The following is a 25,443-nucleotide window of genomic DNA, read 5'->3' as shown; positions in this document are numbered from 1 at the left end:
AGGGGGGGTTGGGCAGACCTGGGCAGTGGTGGCCACTGCTGTGTGTCCCAGAAGACAGACTTGCCCTACTTTCAGATGCCCACGAGGAGGGAAGCTGGCAACTCTGGACCTCGAGGGGCAAGTGTGTGTTCTGCGGCTTCACATACATGTCCCACAGAGACCTTGGGAGGCTGTGCTGCGAGACAGGCCAGCCTGCTCCCCAGGACCCCTGAACGACTGGGACACTTGCCGGGTCACACGATTGGTCTCTCCCCCTCAAGGTGCTGCATTCCAATGTGGGACAGGCAACACTGACCACTACCTCTGAGGCCCTCCCTCATGCCCCATGAGGATGGGAGCAGCCTTGCAAGTCCACGTCAGGGGGAGGGCTGCTGGGTGGCCACAGCAGGCTTCCCTTGTGGAGTGCGTTGGGGCCAGTATGTCTGAAAGAGGAGCATTGTGGAAACTCTGATGAAGGCTACTAGTGGTGGCTGGGCCCTGGTTGTGGATGGGGTGGGGTGGGTCCCTGCAGTTCTCATTCTGACCAGTTAAGTCATCCCCGGCCTGGCCTGGAGGAGTGCACCAGTCACAGCCTGAAGGGCCTCTCTCACCTCACCGCCTCAGTGGACAGGAAGGCTGCTTTTCAGATAGAACCCCCTCAGGGTCTTGCCCTGGGCCAGGTGCCTCCCAGGGCTCCCAGGCCCAGGAGGGAGCACACACACTTTCCTTCTTGGTTTCCTCCAAACTAATCTGGCAATATGCTCATTCCCTTCAAATCCTCAACCTTTAACCAGCACAACAGGCACCCAGATTCAGACAGCATTTACTAAGAAACGAGGGAGTGGGAAGGAGGGATGAGCCAGGGCTGGATGTCTGGCCAAAAAGACACCAACAGAGTAATTAATTAATTAATTATCAGGCCCACTGTGCAAACAGTGCTGGGGAGTCCTGGAGGAGAGATTGGTTTGCGGGGAGGAGGTGTCTCCTTTTCATTTCATGATAGGGTTTCAGGGCCTGGTCACACCTTCCTTACCATGGGGCTTAATTACACGGTGGGTGGGGGTGGGGCAGGACAGGACTCCCCAGTCTACCCAGGAGGCTCCCAGCTGACGGCGGGGCCTGGAGAAACTGCAGGGAACTGGTACGTGAACAGCATTTTCACCCTGGAAAGTCAGGAATTTTCTGAGCCGGATTCTCTTTAGTAAAACAGGGTTAATACCACCTACCTTTCAGAGTCCTGGGGCCACCTCAACAAGTACCACAGATGGGGGTGGTGAAGGGTGGTGGTGGTGGTGTCTGTAACAACAACTGATTGTCCTGGAAGCCAAAAGTTTAGACTCAAGGTGTCTGCAGAGTTGGATGCCCTCTGAAGCCTCCAGGGAATGGTCCAGTTCTTTCAGCCTCTGGTAGCCCCAGGCATTCTCTCTGGGGCTGCCTGCCCCTGATTGTCTTCCTCCTGGCGCTGCTGTCCTGCCTGCCACTCCCTTCCTCTCTCTCCTCTTCTTGAATGGACACCAGTCTTTGGACTCGGGCCCTGCCTCATCTTACCTAATTATATCCAATGATGCTGTTTCTAAAAAGGTCACATTCTGAAACCTGAGGTTAGCATGTGAACCTCCCTGTAGGGTAAGGAAAAATGTCAGGCTTTTCTGCCCTCCCGCCATCAGGATAGATGATGGAACCCTGCGGTCCTGAATGCATGCCTGATGGCGGGCACCTGGAATAGGGTGTGGGCAGAGGTAGATGGGATTCACCTGGGCTGAGATTGTGCTTTTTAAGGGCGGCGTCACGGGGACGCCAGTAGAAGCTGAGAAGAGCAGCAGAAGTCGAGAGAAGCTGAGAAAGAAGTAGCAGAAGCTGAGAGAGAAGCAGAGTAAGCCAGAGAGCCCACAGAGAGTGAAGACTTGCTGAGGGCTGGGAGGCCTGCCAGCCTCCCGGCCCCCCAGCACCTCTGCCTGCTGTGTACCTGGTAATCCCAATAAAAAGACCTGCAAAAAAACCACTGAGGACTCTAACTTCTCCTTTACCCCGTCTGCACGGGATCAGGAAACCTGCACTGTGTCCATTCCTGGACTCTACACTCCCCAATCTCTCTTTGGGGATACAATTAGACCTTAACGAAAGGTGCTGGAGGACTAAGGGGAACGATACTGATACAAAGTAGGGTCAAAACACCAGGACCCTCATACATTCCTGGCACAGACGGAGCAGCCCCCACAGGAGGAGAGCTGCCAGACAGAGGCGGGTCCCTGGGAGCTGGCTGTCACTCCCAGGGTTGTTTAAAACCGCCCCCGAGTTAAGAAGGGGATGGGCCCCGTGGATAACTCACTCAGAGTAACTCAATTTTCCCCAGAATAGACCCAAGTCCCAAGAGTGAGGAACTGGGGCCGCCCCCCTTTGAAGTGCAAATGCTGACCCCTCTGTGCAGCCCTTCCTGAATAATCAGACTGGCATCTGCTGCCTGGTTCTGCGCTGCTGCGGAAGTGCACCCCACCAGCTGCTCCTGTTCTCGGTGCCCCCACAGGCTGGTCAGGTGGCTGGAAGGATCAGACCCCAGGCAGTTCTGGTAATCACCACTTAGCAGGAGGGGGAATTAGGAAAGCAGAGTGTTGAATGTGACTGGCAGCAGCTGCGGTTCCATTTCCCATTTGCTTGGATACCTGCTGTCCTGGCAGGACTGTGCTGTGGGGGCGGGGAGGAAGGGCACGAGCCACCCTTTGTCTGACAGGCGGCTTCCTCCACGCAGCCCTGAGAGCCTCAGGCCTGGTGGAGAGGGGACAGGACCCTCATCGGCTATGAATCAGTGGGATGAGGAGACACAGAACTCCCCTGGGGACGAGGGGTCTTAGCTGGCTGCTCCACCTCAAACCTTAGGAACAAAGTCAGCACCCAGGACAAGGGTTGTTTTGCTGAGAACACGAGGGCTTGGGGGCCTGGATAGAGCCACTATGGCGACCGCAGTTGGCACTCAGCTTCTTTCTGGCTAATGCAGGCCTCATTTCATCCGTGAAATAGGAAATACGCTACCTGCTGAATGGGTAGTTACGGGTGGGCATGAGAAAGTTTATGCAGAGCACCTAGCAGTAACACTTAACAGGCTCTGAGCACCACCCCCTGGCAAATGGGCTAAGTCAGGTAAGAGAAAAATAGACAATGTAGCTATGAAGCTGACCCTTGGTGTTGAGCCTATTGCTGCTGAGAAATGACCACTCCCTTTCTTCTTCCTCTCTTCTTCCCAATTATCTTTTCCTTCTCTGCCCTGGTGACTTTACCACTTCTGCCCCTTGTCTCTTTCAGGACCCCAGTACTGATATGTCTTGACTGAGGTTAGCAGGGCAATCCTCAAAGAGCTCCAGCCTGAAGGCAGACGGGTATCAACTGTAAAGCGAGGACCAACCCGTGAGCAGTGGTGGCTGGACCTTAGAGAACCAGCCGGCTCAGGAATGTGGGCACTCTCAGGGTAGGCTCAGCTACTGCCTGGAGGTGATGCCGAGACTGCCTTCCCAGTTTCTCCTTTGTGATCCTTCTTACCCAGATCTCCTGATTCTACAGCCAAGGAAATTTTTGTTTGGGTTTATCTTCATTAGTGCTTATTTATCAGCACTAATAATTAAGTGCTCAGGTAATGTGTGGTTTAAAAAAACAAACAAACATTACTTGATTAAGTGAACTCTGGATTGCCCTGCTCGCTGCAGCCGAAATGTCACGTTCTGGATTCAATGTTAGTGTTTGCCTAAGAGCTGCTGCCCTCTGGTGGAAATGTAGAACAGAACTGCCCAGACATCATCAAGAAGCACTTCGAGGCTACCGACAGCACACAAAACCCTATTAACTCCCTCTCAGAGCTTACCTTTTGGTGTGAACCATGAACTTGACGCTAGTTCATCCAGGCCTTTCATTCACATTGATAACACCACTATGTTGCATGAAATACTAGAATTATAGTCACTTGGTATGAACCTGGTTTTGAGAGTGGTTGAAATTTGTAGATACCGTTTCAGTGTAAGGGCTGACTTCTGGGTATGTTAACACAGAGCCCTGGGAAGCACATGGAGCTACTACTCACAGCAAATGGCCGTGGAGCCTCCGGCCCCTGCAAAAGCGGCAGGCCAACCCCAGATCTTCTTTTGTGCCTTCGGTTTCACGGACAGTCACAGGTAGAAGTTTCTCCTGTAAAGAGGAACTGCAGCAAGACTGATCTGGGAGGAATCAACAATTCCCAGGTTATCCAAGTGTCTGAAGCCATTTATCAAGTTTTCCGGGGAAGATTTGTCACTCTTGCTAAGAATACAAAATTCTGTGACTGATTTAGTCACTGGAAGAGATTTCTCATTGTGTCTACACATCAGTCGCCTGTTCAGTTGCCCCTGCAGGGCCTCATGTGGAGGAGGAGGCAGCTGAGACCACCACAGGGTTTGCTTAAATGGCAGGAGGTGTTCAACCTCAAAATGGAAAAATAGCTTGAAATTAAACTAGAGTCGGTAGATGAGTAAGGAACATGCCTTTCATTTTTAAAACAGCTTTTTTTTTTTACTTAAATTTTCCTATAAAAGATAATTTTCTCTCAAGAACACACACACACACACACACACTTCATTTTCTACTTATCCTTTTTCTTTCATGACATCTTGATAATGTTTGAAACAAAGAATGTTATGGAACACCTGTAGTAAGTAAACCTTAAATCAAACTACATATGTTGGAAGAGATTACTGAAAAGAACTTAAAAGGGCAGCCTGAAAGAGTGACAGAGTAGAAAATATAGGCCATATTCCGATAACACAGGGGGTTAGCTCACATACTGGTTATGATATTCAACAGTGCGAATCGAGAGGCATTGTTATATATTTGCTTGTGTATACTGCTTTTCTAATTAGAAGATACAGAGTCATTTTAAGTAGCTTCCATTTAATATAACATTTATTTTCATTTTGTATGATCCAGATGTCACATCTTCTACATTAAAATATAATCATGCTGACCCAACCCCCACCCCTTTCACCCTTAGAGAAATAAAGTGAAGAACTTTACACAACTCTCAGAAATGGAATGCACAGAGTAGAGAAGCTGCTATTGCACAGAGGTCAAAAGAGCAGACATGGCAGGAGTGCATGGAAGACAGTTTAGGGATCACAGCAGAGAGAACAGGAATTAAAATGCTAAAGCTTTTAAACACTATCACTTGTTCCACAAGATTATCCTGAAAAGGCAAAGACAGGTCAGAAAGCAGAACCAAACACAGGATTTTTCAGTTTAAAATACCCATTAACAGAAGAGCCTTCTCCTCTCTGCCTTGCCTTTCAGCATCTGGTAAACACTTTAGAAATTTATACCCACTGATAGCATGTCAGAATGTAGAACAGATGTAGGTTTTCTTTCCTTCCTTATTTTTTATTGTACCCCAACTCTTACAAAGCAACGCTATTTATTTTAATTATGTGAGTCCTCTGCACAGAAACCCAAGAAGAAAAAGCATCTCACAACCATCAGATCACGCCAGCTGTATAAAAGCTGCATGATTCTGCTACCCAGAGGGAGGGAGAACAGTGAGACACAGGAGTCAGAACTCATATATAAATAAAAATGAGGAAAGGAAACTCCTTTTCCAGTCTACTCATTAAATAAGAAAGAACAGATGGACAGTAAAAGTCATCTGCTTAGAGCAGCACAGGACTGGAGGTACACAGCAGTCTGAACACCAATGCGCAGGAAAGACCCTCTTGGCTCTTCCAAGTGGAATCTTTCAGACCTGATTGTGCTCCTAATTTGGAGATCAAAGTATCATAAACTTCAAAGAGTGATTTTCTTGAGGGGGTTTCAAGGTAAGGTCTAGGAGATCCAAATAACAAGGACATTATTAGGCAAGTAACTACACCACTATGTACAAATACATACACCAATAAGGAAACCTCACCTTCACCCCGGCAGCTACTTTAAACAAAGCACTGAAAATCCAGGTTTTCTGAATAGGAGATATTTTTAAATCTGTTAGCAGTTTAAAACATTGCAACACTGGCACAATATGTTACCTATTCTTTGTTTTTAATTACACGGTAACACAGTAAACTCCAGCATAAAGGTGGGGGTGGGAGAGTGCAAAAGGAATAAAGAAAACAGAACTAGTATGTCACAAGAGTATCGAGCCAGCGATGAAACAGCAGCTAATGTTTTGCAGAGTCTCGAGGGTAAAATTCACTCAGGGTGCTCTGAGGGATTCTCTTCAGCATTTCTTTGGGGAAGATTCGGAGTAGCTGCCAGCCAATGTCCAAAGTCTCATAGACAGTGCGGTTTTCGTAAGGACCTTACAAAAAAATTGAGACTGAATGAATAAAGGCAAACTACTTCCAACTTCTTAGTGCTATTCAGTGTTTAGTCTATGACTAACATTGTGAGCATGAAGTATAAAGAAGAGAGGAGTCAGGTATCCCAAGACAGGATGCAACTGTGGAATGTGAAATGAGGATGAAGTAAGTACCATCAGGAATCAGAGAAAAAAGAGAGGCCTGCGGGCTAGAAAGTATTGTCAAAGAAATACAAAAGCCAGAGGAATTGGTTGTCAAGAGGTTATGAGGAAGAAGTGCACGGTGGCAGCAGAGCAGGAGGCTGGATGTAAGGAGGGGAAAATAAGACGGACGAAAAATAATTGGACAATGGAGTGCAAGACAGAAACCCAAGTGCACAGACATGACAGGCACTCAGAAGTACCTCTTCTCTAATCAGTAATAAAACCATACAGATAGCAATACAAGTTCTCTCAGACAGGGAAAAAAGGTGGCTTATGTTTCTAACAAAATATTCATCTTACCCTGAGCAATAAAGTTCCTCTCAAACTTCTGCAGAAATTCCAAGTAAAGAAGGTCATCTGAGGTAAGAGCTTCTTCTCCAACTACGGCTTTCATGGCTTGTACATCTTTACCAATAGCATAACATGCATACTAGAGAGAAAAAAGGTTCATAAGAACAAAGACAAGAGTTTACAGATGTTGACAGTAATCTGGGCTTTTTAAGAGTACTGCTAGGGCTATCTACATTAGAAGGTAATTTCACAGAGGAAATCTCATAATCACAAAAATAAGAGTTCATATGGTATCAGGATTTATTATTATCAAGAAGTCTCACTCAAAGGGGATATTCACACATGTAAAATGTAGACATTTTTAACACTAGAAAAATAGACTCCCTCAATGTCTTAGTGAACTCACATTTAAAAAACCATTTGAAAACCAGAAGTCATACTTGTTACCATGGAGAACTCCATCTCAAAATTCTATTCAATAATAATATTTGTGGTATCAATAGATTTAGCACTTCAACTTTATACCCAAGAAAAAAAAATTTTTTTTTTAATTTGTATTTGGTGTACGATCTCATATGACTAAAGAAACTGAGGACTTGGGCCTCCCTGGTGGCACAAGCACAGCACTGTGAAGCTATCCGCAGCCACTACAGCATGAGTTTGATCCCCGGCCAGGGAACTACCCACATGGCTCAGGAGACCTCTCCTGACTCGCCCGCTGCTCCCCTCAGCAGTGTATTTCAGTCAGTCTGCCTGTTCTGTTTCCCACTCTGTCTCTGGTGAATCCTTTCACCTCTGCACCCCTGACCTGTACCTAGTTCTCGTATGCATAAATAAATAAATCTTAAAAAGAAATAAGGACTTGACTAAACATATAAAACGATATCCTTTCGTGTTCTGGTGACTGCTCAAAATGTCAAGAAAGAGGGCCTCCCCGGTGGCGCAGCGATTGAGCGCTGGGTTGCGAAGCTGCCCACAGCCTCTACAGCACCGGTTCAATTCCCAGCTGCTCCCCGGCCACCAGAGGAGGGTCCCACATGGCGCGCAGACCTCTCCTGCCGCCCGCTGCTCCCCTCAGCAGTGTACTTCGGTCCTTCTGGCTACTCTGCTCCCTGATCTGCCTCTGGTGAATTTTCTCACCCTCCCGCGCTTCTGACTGTACCCGGTGCTTGTATAAATAAATAAATAAATCTTTAAAAAAAAAAAAAAAAAAAAAAGATCTGAAAATACTAAAAAAAAAAAAAATGTCAAGAAAGAAATATATCACAGCATTCTTCCAGGAAAAGGACTAAGCTTACTAAAAAAGTTTAAAATGAACTGATGGCTTGTTTTTTTTTTATTTAGAAACTTCCTTAAATAGCATTAAAAGTAGGTTTCAAGCATGATTTTTAATCATCTACCCTCATGAGAAATGACTGCTTGGTTCTAATGAATGACTATACATTCCATCACAAGCTTCTATTAAAATCCTACTTGGATCAGGGAGAAGAAAAGTTCTACAAGAGAAAGACAAAAGGTATCAGACCATAGAAAGAATGGACTGAGAAACTTATTTAATCTCTTTAAGTATCATTCTTAAGAGGATATACATACCAGCTGGTTAGACACATCGGCATGATCCTTTCTGGTCATACCTTCTCCAATAGCAGATTTCATTAACCGTGATAATGAGGGTAGCACATTAATGGGTGGGTAAATCTTGGGGAGAAAAAAAGCATTTATATTCACAATTCAACCTTTATCTGTAGTAATGAAGCATTTCGAAACTCATTACTATTCCTTAAATTACATAAAATGTCTGCATTCGTTTCCCAGATGAATTCTAATATGTTTTCATGGGAAGAAGAGGTAGTAAGAAACACTTTCTGGTGTAATATATTTTTTGGAGACAAAAAGTGAAAACCTATGAAGCGGGATATGATTATATTATACATTTTCAATATCTGCCTTGTAGTATTAGCAGTATCAAATCTAAATATAAATGTTCTTGTGAACTCTGACTCATAAAACCAAATACATAAAAAAATTAACAATAATTTCACATAAAAGCTGACAGTAGAAGCCACCGTTCATTAAAGAACTCTCAAATGTCTCTCTTCCTATTAATAACAAGATTGGCAGATTATACCATTATGGGAAAGAATTATCCAAAAAAAGTTAAAATAACTGGTTTTATGTTAAGGCACAAGAAGAGTAAAATTTAATTCTTAATTCTGGCACATTTATACACACCCAGATTTTAGTATCCAGAAACAACAATTTGATAGTCATATTAAAAACTATTCAAGTTGATATTTTCTGAACAAAATAGTTTTCAGAACAAAGTCAAAGTCACTAAAGAATAATTGAAGAGTAGATCTGTGAGCTTTACAGCATCACTACAATGTCAAATACCTGTCTGTTGTGCAGCTGTCTGTCCACATATATTTGCCCCTCTGTAATATATCCAGTCAAGTCAGGGATGGGGTGAGTGATATCTACCAGAGGAAAACATGTGACATTAAATTGGTCATCGCATATAATCAATCATACAGAAGTCAATCTGTATTACCTTACATTACCTAGAACATTGCTAAATAAAATAATCTTCTGCAATGACATAAAAGTTCTTTATTTGTGCTGCCCAATATGGTAGCTACTAGCTGAATGTGACTACTGAGCACTTGAAATGTGGTTAATGTAACTGAAAAACTTCATTTCTAATTGTAATTCACCTCAGGACTTAGACAAATGTGGACAGTAGTGGTTGCCATACCAGTTTAATTTGTTTGGTTGCAGCACAGTAAGATGTGTTGGTATATGACATAAGCTAGAGGCACTCATTAAAAAAATACCAGTTCTTGTGCCTCCCTGGTGGCACAAGGGGTTAAGCACAGCACTATGAAGCAATCCACAGCCTCTGCAGCAAGAGTTCGATCCCCGGTCTGACAGGGAGCTACCCACATGGCACAGCAGACCTCTCCTGTCTCACCCGCTGCTCCTCTCATCAGTGTATTTCAGTCAGTCTGCCTGTTCTGTTCCCCACTCTGTCTCTGGTGAATTCTCTCAGCGCCGACACCTCTGGCCTGTACCCTGGCTCTTGTATGCATAAATAAATAAATCTTAAAAAAAAAAACAAACAAAAAAAAACCTAGTTCTGCTAGTTATATAATCTGTCCTAGTTATATAATCTCTCCCCAAATATATATATAGTTATATTTTAAACAAAAATATCTCTTGCAGAGATTTGCCAATATGATGTAGAGAATATTCTTGTGTTTTAGTTTATAAGTTATTTCAGTGCAGTATTTCGACATGGAAATTACAAGGATGGTGAACAAGTAAAGCAACACCATGCAGGCAGCACCCAGAAGAACACCAAAACAAGACATTTTCATGTTTGTTAAATGTGACTTGTGTGTGACTCATGAATTTCAAATTGCCTATCCTAACCTTGACAGATTATAATATCCCTGTGCCTCAGATTTGAGCACCCACCTCAAAGTTACTGTGAGTAGCAAATGAGTTCCTGTTTACAAGGTACTTAGAAGAGTGCTCGATTAGTGACTGTAAGCTCTACAGAAGAAAATACCTTGGAGAAGGAAGTGCTTTTTAAAATATGATATAAAGACAAAAAGGCAATAAGAGATGCTAAAGAGTGTGATCCCAGGAGCCATCCTGACTACAAGTACATATTCAGACAAGCTTGTATTGTGAGCTTTTACATACATAGTAAAAGAAAGTAATATTTAACCAGTCTTTGGCGATCGTTCTGTCTCTAGACTTATGCCATTACTATGTATGCTCTTCATCTGGCACTTAACATAAGCTGCCTTAAATTACTGCTGCACATAGAAATAAAATATCCAATTAGGTTGAGTAACAACATAAAGGAGAAAATATAATTCATTTAAAAAAATTGCTTGTATCTAGACCAGTGTTCTGCAAATAGCAGGAATTCAATAGAACCCTACAAATAAAAACTGAAGTTGCAAAAAAACTCTTTTTCTACCATGAAAGGATAATAATTACTACGGGCAGTTTTCAAATGAAAAGTTTTAATTAGGCACAAACAACTAGTTAAGGTAGACTCTTAGAGGATAAGCTCTCAAAAATAAGTTCAACTCAAAAAGGTAAAGGGTCCTCTGTCTTAGAAATAAAGTCTGTATAATGATTAGGTTGGTTGTAATCCACAGAGCAAAAACTTACCATCATTAGGCATGGTGAGAATAGGGATTTGAGTAATAGAGCCATTTCTACCTTCCACTCGACCAGCGCGTTCATATATTGTGGCTAAATCTGTATACATGTAACCTGGAAAACCTCGCCGACCAGGAACCTCTTCCCTGGCTGCTGAAACCTGACAATAAGTCAAGAAGGATATCACATACCAGAATATGAAAAGTAAAGCTTAGTTAGAACATGTTTGTATTAACATGCCATATTTCATTATTGAAAACATCATCCTATTCACTTAAAATACCGTATCTAAGAGACAATGTAGAAAAATCTTTCAGCAATGCAAGTTCAAATTATTTTGCAACAAAAATGTTGATAATTGGGGACCAGAAAATTTTTTGCTAAAATTATAATGCCATGATGCAAATCTTCAAATAGTTTATTAGAAGGAAAGCTGCTTGAAGTTGTATAAATCAAAGGTAGTTAATTTTAAAGTCCAAAGAACATTGCTTGGGTCAAAAGAATTATCTCATGATGCAGATCTTGCCATATTTATGTCAGCTAATCCTGAAAACCTCAAAATGAAATAACACATAGGCATACCAAGAATCATTTGAGGTATTTTACATATATTATTTGACCCTCTCAACAGTCCTATGAGAAAGGTTATGTTATTAACCCCAACAGACACTTGTAATAAAGGTCAGAAAAATAGTTTTCTAAGACCTCCCAGCTAGAAGTTCAGTCTCTGCACAAAATAAGTAGGAAGAGGTCTTTCTCTTAGAGGCACACAGACAAGAACATTATATATCAATCTACAATCACCAAGAACCCTAAAGCATTAAATGTACCATTTAAGTGCTATTTTTGGTACCTCTCAAAGAGGGCTACAGTAGTGCTATTCAATGTTGTCCGCAGACCAACTTCTACCAATGTGCAACAATATAGAAAGCAAGATTCAGAAAAAGCTATTTAGAAAACTTTAATAGCATTTTGACAGAATAATTTTATGTCTGCTGAATTTTAAAAATGTGGACTTGTAAGTCACGTATTTTAAAAAATTTTACTTTAATAACTCATTTTATTGTTTAGAAAACTGGTCTGTCATGGACGGGGTACACAGTCTGAAAAAGCACTAGTTTGAAACAGCACAGTAGCAGAATGAGACATGGTAATGAGGCTTAGGGAACTTTAAGAAGCAAGACACCTATATAGCATATCTGTTTAGAAGTGTCTCCCTTTTGACATGCTTAAAAGAGTAACTTATTCAAAATTCCAACAACTTACATTAGAACAAACACCCCAAACTTCTGATAAATACTATAATTTTAACATTGTTCCTAAATAAACACTGATTTTTCTGAAGGAATACATTCTAAAGAGGTTGCTGTCAGATAAATATGGTCTTATTTTATTTAAATAAAATTATATATTAAATTCCATTAAAAACAGAATTTTGAAAAGGATTAGAAAATTAAAGTCTAGACAAAGAAAGAACTTCCTGGGAGAGCAACGGAATAAATTGCTGGCATCATTTCTTCTTTCAGAAATCAAGCTTAACCATGGAGACTATGACAGAAATGATATATAGGTTAAAATTTTACTTTTAAATTTACTTTCAATAGGCTAATACTTTAAATCTCATCCTCTAGCATTTCAACTAAATTAACAGACAGAAAGTAAGTTGTACTTTTCCTTTTTTGGTTAAGGCATTCTACTTAAAGCAATAAAGTTTTAAAAACATGATTAAAGAACAAGATAACCCTAAAAATTAAATCTATTTGAATTGAGAAAAAAATTACCTCTCGAAGTGCTTCAGCATAAGAACTCATGTCTGTTAGGATAACCAATACATGTTTCTCACATTGATAGGCAAGAAATTCGGCTGTGGTTAGAGCCAAGCGAGGAGTGATAATTCGCTCAATACTGAAATGGAACATTAAGTCCTAGGTCACTCAAACAAAAAGGCTAAAAATAAAATAAAATGATTCTGGAAGTAATAGTACACTTTCCCTTTTAAAGTTTTAAAGAAAATGAGGATGGTAAAGCAATTATTACTTTAAAAATCATTAAGACAGTTATTTTAAAAATTTATATAGTAATAACCACTAGTGCCACAAAGTTATTTTATGAGTGTCCCATAAGCTTTCAGAAATACATGGTTTTCAAAACTGAAAAAGGGACAGGGAGGGAGGGATAGAATAGGGGCTCAATTTCTCATGAGAGAAAAAAGATCATTTATTGAGTATCCACTGTGTTAGGTATTTTATACATAGCAGCTTATTAAATAAATATGCACAACAACCTATGAGACAAGTATTATTTGTCACATTAAAGAGTAAATGATTTGCCCAAAGCCAAATTAACTATTAGGAAGAAGTAGGGGGCACCTCCCTGGTGGTGCAAGGGGTTAAGCCTCAGCACTATAAAGCTTCCCGCAGCCACTGCAGCATGAGTTCGATTCCCAGGCAGGGAGGTGACCCACATGGCCCAGCAGACCTCTCCTGACACACCTGCTGCTTCCCTCAGCAGTGTATTTCAGTAGATACACCTGATCTGGTCCCCACTGTTTCTGGTGAATCCTCTCACCCAGTGTACCTCTGGCCTGCACCTCAGCCCTTGTATGCATAAATAAATCTTTAAAAAAAAAAAAGTAGTAGTAGGTGTGGAATTTAAACAAAGAGTTACAGTACTCCTGGGACCATGTTGCTTTCACTAATACATTTTTACATCCCTATCTTAGGTGACATTTTTGAGCAGAAGCCTAGGTGAAAAAAGAAATTATTTACTTACGTTGGGTCATTAGCCAAGTTCAAAAAGAGGCAGACATTGTCCATTGAGCCATTTTCTTCAAAGTCAGATTTGAAGAACCGAGCAGTTTCCATGTTTACCTAAACAGTAACGAGTTCATCAGCGTTGGGAAAAGAAAAATTCTCAATATTCATATCGAGAAAGGCAAGTTATGGATCTACATAGTTCCTTCTCTTAAAGTTTGAAATGCCCCGAATTTTTTCACAAAAGCCAACAGAGAAAATAGCTTACTTTGGGCACAAAAGAGAACTGTTCTAAAATTTCAGTCAAATAACAAATCCTTAGTTTGCCCAAAATGCCAAACTGCAACTATTCTACCTAGAGATAAATTCAACAATACACATGTATTTTTTCAACACTGTTCTAGTAACATACACAATTATTAAGTGTCATTATTTTTAAAACAACAACAACAAAAATATACTTACACCCATAGCAGCAAAAACAATTGCAAAATTTTCCTCACTATAGTCCACTACATCTTTGGATTTCTTTACCAAACCAGCCTGGCGACAGATTTGAGCTGCAATCTGATGAATAATACAAAAGAATCGCAATGAAATCTAAAATAACATTTCTATAACAAAGTAACTTTTATTCTATACTTTTTGGAATTGCAATTACAAATGAAACGGGGATGTTTTAGAGGATTTTATTCAACAAAACTATTCTGTACTTTTTGCAAAGCTTTTTAAGAGTAAACAAAAAGACACATCACGGATGACAAAGATTCAATGTAACTGGATTACAGAAACAATAATATTGCATAGAGAATAACACTGGGTATCTATTTTGAAAGCCCTTGACTGATACAAAGCATTTAGGAAATCTTGTTAAATTTTACACCAAACAGATCCTAGTCCTTACCTCGTTGTGTGGTAAGCCAGCAGCAGAGAAGATTGGAATTTTCTGCCCCCTAGCAATACTGTTCATGCCATCTATGGCTGAAATGCCGGTCTGAATCATCTCCTCTGGGTAGATTCGACACTGAGGATTGATTGGCTGGCCTAATGCATTTCCAAAGGGTAAATTTTAGTATGTCTGTATATATAAAGTAATTCTTTCTACTCTAAAAAAATCAGTTATTTTTGAAAGCTGAAATTGCTTAAACTTTCCATTTATCTTGCATAGATTCATGAAATACAGGGTAGCAGAATTCAAGTTCTAAAGTGAAATAAATATATAGCAAATAAGAGAGAAATCCTAATTTCAAGGCTGTGGCTTTACTATTTACATTTCAGATAAACACTAGTGATATTTTATAATGCTCAAAGATATTTTGGGGCTCCCTGGTGGCGCAAGGGGTTAAGATGCAGCCCTATGAAGCTATGCGCAGTCACTGCAGCACAAGTTCAATACCCAGCCAGGGAGGTGACCCACATGGCCCAGCAGACCTCTCCTGACACCCCAATGCTCCCCTCAGCAGTGTATTTCAGTCAGTCTGCCTGTTCTGTTCCCAACTCTGTCTCTGGTGAATCCTCTCACCACTCCCCGACACCCCTGACCCGTACCCCAGTTCCTGTATGCATAAATAAGTAAATCTTTAAAAAAATTACTTAAGATATTTTATGTAAATTTTAGGATAACCTGTATAAAAATAATTTTATTAAATTATAATTACTGCTCACTTCGGCAGCATGCATACTAAATGATAATTAACTAAATATGGATAATGTTGGTTATCTACTTAAACCATCAAAACATCACTATCTGGTAGAGGTATAGGACAAACAGATGCTATTTTCCCTCAAACAGACAAATCCATTTACTGCCCTTACCCATGATATCAAGGAAGTCTTCAGCCAGTACAACAGGGCCTCTATCAATGGGTTTTCCTGATCCATTGAATACTCGACCTATGAAACAGTAACAAGATATGAGTGTAGATAGTAACTTTTAAATATTTGAAGTTTTTAAAAAAATTATGGGAATACATTAAAAAGAAAACAGATTTCTGTTAAGAATGAATAACAAAATCTATTTACCAAGCATATCTTCAGACACTGGCGTTCGGAGAATATCTCCAGTAAACTCACAGGATGTTTTCTTGGCATCTATACCTGAGGTTCCTTCAAATACCTATTGTGGAAGAGAAGTAATCACAAAGGTAAAAGGAATTTTAATAAATATGCACTGAAATTCTGTCTGTTAGGAGCTTATAAAAAGTAAAATATACAAGGGTATGCTATTTCTAACATAAAAAAATGTTCACAGTGACAAACCAAATCCTCAATCTCTAGACCAAAGGTTATTCACACTTGCAAGCTAAATCCATCAAGCAAGCTAAAATATTTTATCCCTTTTTTCCCCCCAAAAAGAAAGGAAACAAAGGAAGAAGACTATGCCTCAGAGCCCTTAGGTGGCCCCACAAAGCCAAAAAAAGAATTTACCATAAGAATTTACCTTTATGGAAGTTTTGCTGACTCTTTTAGGGGAATGTTTTGATTGAGAAAAATGGCATTTACCATAATCAGTGACATTAAAAACCAGAATTTATAAGAGAAAATTTAAAGGAACTGACTTAGATGTAGTTTGGGTTTCATTCCATAATTGGTGAATTCTGCTTTCCATTTCTCTCCTATGTGACTAGCTCCCTCATTTTTATTCATTTAAAAAAAAAAAAAAAAAGGGCAGCTATTTTACTAGCAACACTATTGGGCTAGAATGGCTTTTTAAAAGTATTTATTTATTTATATATATTTTAAATCATATTTATATATATTTTAAATCATAGTTCATTTCTGTATAATGTTTGTATAATGTTTGCTTTCTCTTCTCAGGTGTAGTCGCCTTAAAATTCCCACCACCAATTCACCCGTGCACCATCTCCATAGTCCCTTGTGCTCTTCCCTCCCCTATTTCTATCTTTTCCCCTTCCCTTTCACTAAAGAATGTCTCTGATTTATAGCTGCCTGTTAATTTTGGTTTTTTACTTCTTCTTATGATTTCCCTGACCCCTTATTTGGTTGCCCTATATTCCTCCTATAAGTGAAACCATCTGATATTAGAGTGGCTTTATAAATGGCTCACATTTGGCAAAATAACATGCAAAAATAAATTTTCCCCTCACTGACAATATTCAATCTCCAAATACATACTTATTCAACGATCCAATGATCCAATATTTTTGTGATAAGGAAAAACTTTAGCTGGCCAGGTTTTGAAAGTGATACTTACTTGAACCACTGCTTTGGATCCACTCACTTCGAGAACTTGCCCACTTCTCTTTGTGCCATCTGGTAATGTCAAATGGACAATCTCAGCATATCTGGGAAACTAAGTAGGAAAAAATTAATGTTTCAACATTAATTAAAAGTTCACCCCAAATACTGTACATGCTCTAACTCTATCATAGAATAGATGCATAAGCAATGCCCCACCTCCCCAATAGAGGTTGCAAGCACAAAGACAAATACATTGTGGTAATGACTATAAGTATCCTCATCTTGTTTTGATTTAAATGGAAAAGTTTCTACAGTCTCTTTTTTAGTTATATTATTTGCTACAGACTGCAGTAGATAGCCTTTAAGAGGAAAAATTTTATTCTATTCCTTTTCAAGAGGCCTTTTTTTTTTTAAAAGAAATGAGTACATTTATATTAAAAAAATTTTAAATATAGTACTGAAAACAGTTAAAAATATTTGTTTCAATTATGTAAAGTACTAAGCTCAGCACAGAAAATGTGATAGTGAACAGTGGGTGGACCCACCCCTCATGGAGCCTTTTGAGGTGTAGAAGCAGGTACAGTACAGTAATAAGTGAAGGATAAATGCAAGATGCGATGAAAGGCAAAACAGGAAAGACTTAGTAAATATATGAGGAAGTAATTTAACAGAGCTAAAATATATCACTGAATGTTTAGAGTACAGCTTCAATTGAGAAAAACCCATTTTAGTGTGTTGTTTTTTTTTTTTAGTTTTTGACTTTTAAAATTTTTTAAATTTTAAGATGAGTACAAAAATGTTATAGTTATAAAGAATATAATTAATATTTACAATTAATAGTTATAAAGAATATAGAAAAAAGGGAAGATATACACAATAATGAAGCTAAAAAAGCATCCTATATTTTCCTCAAAAAATAAAAGTGTAGACTCCATTCATTCACAAAACACTGGTGGGCCACCTTCCTAAACCTCGTATACGGTTTCAGTTCTATACATAGAGGCTTAAATGAAATGAGACTAGTACGAAATTGTGGCCAGAATGTAAGCCTGCTATGCTTATTCCCCATATTAATTTAAACATGCACTTTGTCATATACAAAAATATTAGTGATAACTGTGAAGAGACAATGCACTTTGTCCTTTTTATGAAATGTTTTCAACTTATTTTTTTGCTTCCTGGGGGGGTCACATGCCAAACATACTTCTGCCATTACTTTTACCAACAAATTATAGTTATTGTGCGCTTCCCCCCATTCCCCTCACCCCAGCTCCACCCCAACACTAACCAACTAATGTAGAATTACTGTTCTAGAAAGCATATTATAAAAATTATTTTCTCTGATGTATTCTGATCATACATAAGTCTCAGGAAGGAGACTTAGCCTAGTGTATTCAATTGCAGAATATATTCTACACATTCTTTTGTAAGGTAACACTAATAGTTTTATAATTCTTCTGCACAGATATATTAAAAACATATAACTAAAGATTTTTTATAACAAACTGAATATGTAAAAACTAATCTTTAGTTACCACTGGGATAATTACTTCGTTATTCATTATTTGAACCAGTGGCAGGCCGTCAAAGATATAAGCAACATTGTCTCACTCAGAAATCCTTAAACTTAAGTAAAGAATACAAATATTAATGTTAACACATAGCAGTCTACAGTATGAGTTATAAGATACCATATATTTATGATCCCTGACAGATTATAAAAGTCACAAATATTATTGCTTCATTTTGTTCCTAATAAACCCGTGGCTAGAGTTGACTTTTTTTTTTTCCTGTAGACAAGGGATTCTAGGCCAAAAACAGAATTCAACAGTATATCTAGTACTAAAATCCTGTCTTAAAGACTATTGATCTAAAACTCTTGTATCCTACATAGCACTGATATTCAGGCGAAAGAATGCTTAAAAAATCAAAATGTAAAATTAAAGTATAATAAATAGGATTTAGTGTCACATTTTCAATTTCATAAATGTTTAAAACATAGTGGCAGTTGTATTACCTTCACATGATCTAAGATCACTAGTGGACCATTGACTCCTGAAACTGTCTTGTATGCTGGAAAGAAACATAGAAGAGTCAGTTTTAGTCAAATAGGACATTGGCCTAAATTATCTCTGGTATTATCAAAAAACTTCTCTCTGCTCTATCATACTTATTACATTATGCAACAAACAACTATAAACTTTTTCATGGAATTAAGTAACCTTGCTGTATATCTCACTTCATAATCCACCCTTATCCAAGCAAAACATTTTGAATCATTAACATGAGTAAGTCGCATTGTTTTAAGAATCCAGGATATAAAAACAATTAAGGCACAGAGAGACAAAGCCCGCCTTCAAGAGCTCAGTTTTACAAGGAGAAGCTGGAGGGCTCTAACAGAAGTATACAGAGGGCTTGTGAAAGCACAGGAGAAACCTACCTCAAAGAGAAAGGAGGGAGTGAGATCAAAGCAAGGGCGGGTGGGAACTGCATGGAGACTATAACCAAGATGAAAATGCATACATTGTGCAAAAATGAAAAATGATGTAAAAATATATAAAATTTAAAAAATAATAAACATAAAAAAGATTGTTTGATTTTCTGCTTTTCTGAAAATCCTCCCCACTGTTTTAACAAAATCTCATACTTTTGAAAATTTCTACTCTTAAAAATTTTCCTCACTGTACTCTTTTTGAAAGAAAGAATCCAAACATTCTGTTTTACAATGACTCTCTAAAATTACCATTTGTAAATGCAAAATGAGTTACATTGGAAATGTTTTCTTAGAACCCAGATTTTAAACACAGAAACATGGACCTTTACAAAAAAATTAAACTGCTGTGGATGGGAGGGAGCAGGTCGGAGGACATGGAGGGGGAACTAGTCTTGAGATTTACAGGTAACTCATTTTTTGAATAAAATGTCATATCAATAATATCCCTCAGGTTCTCAAAATTCCATTTACTTTTTCACAAGACTTGTATCTCCTTTGAACCTCTAACCATTACAACCACAATGTTTCAGAATCTCGTGTTTAATTTCAAGATCATTCAAAATTAGGAAGTTCAGTCAGTCACAAGCAAAATGGCATGACCCAGAAAAAAACATTAGTCACTGCTTTTCCAGGAAACAAGAAATAAAACTAATTTCTGTAACAGAAGACAAGATTCTACATCCCATCAAAAGCATATCTTTTTTTAAAAAAAAAAATCAATAACCTTTAGGATTAGTTGATTAATACCAATGTGGAGGATAAGGATAGAAAAACTGGAAAGGAGGCGCCACAAGATCAGAAACCTCTGTCATACAATGCCAAGAGCTTGAAATGGGGTAGAAGGGATTAGCATTGCCATCAACCCAGCTATAAGAACTAAGATCCTTAGGCACCAATGCCTACATCATAAAGCACAAGACCCAAGCAGGTATCAGATGGCTGTAGGGTGGACCTCAAGGTGAAGATATAGAGATTGAAGGCCACTGTAGAATCTCTGGCCTTCTCACATTCTACATAGTTATTCAAAATCAACAACAAACAAATCAGGAAGAAATGACCCCCTCCCAAAGAGGGAGCACTGGCACAAGGCAGCAGTCCTCTGCCCACCTGTGACTATGCAGGTGCTTCTTTTCACCAACTCTCTCTCAGCAGGGCAGCAATCCTCCTGCCTGCCCGTGACCTGTACTATGAGGGCTTCTCTTCACTGACCTCCCTCAGCAGAGGCAGCTCTTCTCAAGGCCGCCTGCCTGTGACCATGCAGGCCTCTCTCTTAGCAAACCTGTCCCTTTCAGGGAAGCCCTTTCTGCCCCTTTGTGTCTATGCAAGTGTCCTTTATTCTTCTCTCCCTTTTATAATAAACTTGCCCCTTTGGATGTAACTAACATCTCTGTATGGTGGAGAAACTCACCTGAGAACCTTCCCTCCTGCTGCTGAAAGGGAGCTCTGCTGAAACCTTTCCCAGAGTGAACCCAAGGACCCTGCCCTCTGAACCCAACAACTCCAAAAAATGACAGCACCAACACCACTTGTGCAGTTAATAAGATTGGTTTGTTGGTTTCCCGCTTCCCACTCCTAATTCTAAGGCTGGTACTCTAGAACCCTGTATTTCTGCAAACAGTCTCCAGAATAATTAAAAGATATGACAGTGGGCCTCCCTGGTGGCACAGGCGGTTGAGTGCCGCACTGTGAAGCTGTCCACAGCCTCTGTAGCACCAGTTCGATCCTGGCCGGCTGGCGAGAATCCCACATGGCAAAGAAGACCTATCCTATCTCGCCCGCTGCTCCCCTCAGCAGTGTATTTCATCAGTCTGCCTGTTCTGTTCCCCGCTCTATCTCTGCTGAATCCTTTCACCCTCCCGCGAATCTGGCCTGTACCCCGGTTCTTGCATAAAAATAAATAAATCTTTAAAACAAAGATATGACAGAGTTCCTAGAAGTTGGATTACGTATAGGTACTAGAGGACAGTTTAAATACAAACTGGAACTCTTTTCCATGATACTAAAACTATTTGAGGAAAAAAAAAAGGCAGAAAAAATGATATCAACAACCCCTTTTCATCTGTCAGCAATATTTCTCAGTCGTCCTCACCATAACCATTAACAGCCCAAAGCAGATACCGGTTTGTATTACGGCAGCCAAAGACATTAAGATGCGCATTAAAAAAAAAAGTCAAAATCCATTCACAAATTACATAAACAGTTTTATTTACCAAAACAATGGCCACTCTAAACAAGAACCTGAATGCAAGAATTCACCTGACAAGAACTTGAATCTGCAAGTGATGAGCAAGCACTTTTCACAACAGAGCAGATGCGTGTTTACATTACACACTGAACACATATTATAACCAAAAAGTCATTATCTTTGATTCTGGTCTACGAAACAGGCAATAAATACAGAGCAACATTTAAAAACCAAGATCTGATCAAGAAGATGTGGTACATATATACCATGGAATATTACTCAGCATTTAAAAAAGATAAACACATGCAATTTGCAGAAACATGGATGGCGCTGGAAGGGATCATGCTCAGCGAAATAAGCCAGAAAGAAAAAGAAAAATACCGGATGGTCTCACTCATAGCAGGAATCTAGAAAACTTAAATAAGGGACCAGGAAATTGAATAACTATAAGAAAGTTAAAATCAACAAAAATTATGAACCAGAGACACTTTTTGTAGGGTGGGGTGAGGGAGGGGAGGGATTGGGGTCAGAATGGAGGGGTTGAAATTGTATGGGGAATATAAAAATAAAATTTATTATTTAAAAAAAAATAAAAACCAAGATCTGCAAAGATTTTAAGCAGCACATATTTAGATGACATCCTCTTCCTCCTGCAGGATATGAGATTGTTCAACACTAGAATGGCACTTCGCGATTGTGAAATTTTCAAAGAAAAAAATTGACAGCCATTGCACAACAAGGGATCCATTCCTTTAGCCTCCACCTTATGTTGTGTAAGAATAGTAGAGACCCACACCCTGAACAGTGAGTGGTTACTCGGGTTCTATAAAACGGCAGGCTAGTGATTCCTTTGACTTCTTTGTTGGACAAGTTCTGCTTTATAAGAAGTCAGTTGATCCACTGCTCTAGAACAATGGACACTATGTAATTCAAAATGTTTAGCACATAAAATTCTATGTATATTATTGAACCTTGCTTAAAGTTTAAAAGAAAGTCAAATATTCTTTTCTGTGACTTTAAAAGTTCAACTAAAGTGCACTCAAGATTATTTCAAACCTACATATTTCAGTTTTCAAGTCTTATTAATGGCTCTATAATTCTGAAAGTTGTTTTAAAACTGGATTCAACTTATACAGAGGAACTGCCAATATTACTCCATCCTTTTGTTCAAAAAAAGCACACACTAAGCAACTATGATAACAGATAATACCTAAATGGTATTATCAGCCTTCAACTAGACCAATATTTATTCAGAAGCATTTAAAATTATTTACTGGAGTCTAGATGTGGCAAAATAGGAAAAAGATGATACTCAAATGTAATCACTATAAGAAGTATGGCATCATCAATGCCTTTTAGAATAGCCAAAATATTGAAAGGAAACTCAGTCAAGTATCCCAATTCCCTACTCTGATTTCACCCATTTTAAGAATCTATATGTTATTAAAACAAGGGGCTTAAACACAAATTATAGAACAATTACAAGACACCCTCTGGGTTCAGCACTAAGGATACAAAAAAGGATTCCTCCTCTAAAGTTTGCACACCTCAGTTTTAAGCATTATGTTGCAACAATTCTGTCAGAAGGAACCTCATCTGGCGTTCTTCGCTCACAGGCTAAGCACACACAGAGCATTAAGAAATCATACCCATTTCCCTTAAGGGTTTACAACCTTAACTGTTGAGTGCTGTGTAAACTGTTATTATTTCAGTGGATACTCTCTGAACTGACAATGAATGAGAACATGAAAACCCACTATTAAACCCATATACTATTTTCTTAGAAGCACCATTAATGTTTGTATTCTACCCAAAGAAAAGCACACAAGTGTGATTCACGAAAGAGAATCTGTAATTGTTAGGTATAAAGTTATTATCAAAATCTATAAGAATGCAACATCTGTTCATTTCCTATGAGATTTACTTCAGTGGGTATAAATGCCCAACAGGAGTAAAGTCAGATGACTTCTAGTAAAAAAGCACCAACTCTGGTTCAAGCATTCTCCTTTGCTCTCACCCTGCATTGCTATCACATGACCCAGTGACAGATTAGGATAGGATTAGTCAGACTGGAGAGCACCCAGACATTTCATCTGAAATTCTTTTTAACCAATGAGCCACCCACAAGCAGGCTCTCTGGCAATTAACCAGTGCAAATATAGTGCCGCCACCCAGAGAAATATAGGTTGCTTTCCCAAGTTTCAAAGAGTGTCTATTTTCAAAGCTCACACCCAATTGCCAAGAATGTTGTGAAGCGGTCTGATGCTATACAATGATACTGTGTAGTATCAAGAACCTTTTCAGAACTGCTGAGCAGTGACTTAAACCTGGATTTTTAAGGCCCTTTATAAAATCACACATATGCATATATGTTTTGAATATACACTTATAATATGGTGAAAGATGCTTGGTTTTGTCCAAGGTAGTCTTCCATTCAGACAAATTAGGTTAACTGGTCAGTAAAAGAGTAATGGCAGAATAAGCCCAATGAGAATTAAGAAACCTGGAATTTCAGTTTTTCCTCTGCTAATAATAATTAGGTGCCTAAAGCCTTCACAAGTCCTGTCCCTCCCAGAACCTTAGGCTTCTCAGTGTAAAATGAGAGGGTTAGACTAGATGATCTAAAGGGTACTTTTCAGTCCCAGCGTTCTTTGATATCTGGGTGTCGTTCTGTAGAGCAGCCCCCCCAGGAAAGAAGTCGCATCTCCCCCTGGCTGCTGGCCTGACCTCCATGCACCATAGGCCTCACACGTCAGCGATGGCACTACCCGGGGGAGCGGCAGACCGGCCCAGGGTCCACAGCAGGAGGAGGGGATGGGAAGGGGATGGAAGGGGCGTTGTTGTCCCTGCGTCTCCCGCAGGGACAGGCATCAAGTGCTCGAGATGGCTCCAGCCTAGCCAAGTTGGAGGCCGCACTGTAGTCGGGAGCCCCCCAAGCCCTGGGAAACGTTTCGGTTGGTGCTTTCGCCCTCGGCCCACATATGTCCCGGAAATGAAAAGGACACGTACATCCCTTTCTCCAGAGCGCTATGTGGGCAAAGGACAGACAGCGAGACGACCGCAGCCCTCCCCCCTTCAACCCGCAGGCTAAGCAGGTGAGTGGGAGCAAAGGGCTGCACTAATCAGCAGAGACAGGCTGCGTCTCGCCCCTGATACTCACTGAGGCGAGGCTGGGAGAGGTAGTTGCGGCTCACTGCCAGCGCCTGCTCCCGAGACCCCGCCACAGGCCCGCTGGAGGGCACGGGGAGCTCGGGCGCGGCCCCGTTCACGATCCCTCGCATCGCTCGCAGCGCCATCTTGTCTCCTCCGTCCCGACCGGCCCCGCAGCAGCGGCGCCGCGCAGGCGCAGATATAACAGGGATGGCCCGCGCACGCGGCCCCGCCCATTGGCGCAGCGGAGACCCCGCCCCTCGCCGCGGAGACCCCGCCCCTCGCCGCTCCCTGCCCGGCGCGCCGCCCGCTGCCTCGTGACCCGGCTCCGCGGGGCGGGGCGGAGCCGGCGCGCGGCCGGAGGAGCTGACCAGCGTGCTGGGAGGGAGGGCTGGGGCTCCAGAGAGGGAGATGCCAAAGAGGAAGGAGAAATTAAGGCAAGATGTAAGGCAGAAAGACAAGAAAGGAGGGGGCAGGGACGCAGATAAAGGGAGGAAAGGGGGCGAGGGCTCTCTGGTGGCGCAAGGGGTTAAGCAACGCACTATGAAGCAAGCCACAGCCTCTGCAGCACGAGTTCGATCCCAGGCCACGGAGCTGACCCACGTGGTGCGGCAGACCTCTCCTGTTTCTCCCTCTGCTCCCCTCAGCAGTGTGTTTCAGTCAGTCTGCCTGTTCTGCTCCGCGCTCTGTCTCTGGTGAATCCACT

The 25,443-nt window shown here is 40.5% G+C and overlaps 1 protein-coding gene across 1 annotated transcript; it reads right to left on the bottom strand.

Moving 5' to 3' along the window:
• Positions 1-6,140: 6,140 nt before the first annotated feature.
• Positions 6,141-24,883, bottom strand: ATP6V1B2 (ATPase H+ transporting V1 subunit B2; the record flags this gene model as incomplete). Its single annotated transcript, XM_084245146.1, has 14 exons — positions 6,141-6,280; positions 6,785-6,914; positions 8,369-8,473; positions 9,170-9,252; positions 10,964-11,114; positions 12,736-12,859; positions 13,727-13,824; positions 14,173-14,274; positions 14,612-14,751; positions 15,523-15,600; positions 15,730-15,823; positions 16,922-17,020; positions 18,926-18,981; positions 24,748-24,883. 14 exons carry the CDS (start codon positions 24,881-24,883, stop codon positions 6,141-6,143), a joined length of 1,536 nt encoding a protein of 511 aa, XP_084101272.1.
• Between the last annotated feature and the right edge of the window lie 560 nt (positions 24,884-25,443).

The sequence above is a fragment of the Talpa europaea genome, assembly GCF_964194135.1.
Source record: "Talpa europaea genome assembly, chromosome: 10".
Lineage (NCBI taxonomy): Eukaryota > Metazoa > Chordata > Mammalia > Eulipotyphla > Talpidae > Talpa > Talpa europaea.
Note: the sequence above shows the minus strand (reverse complement) of the source record. Positions and strands in the feature narration are given on the sequence as shown.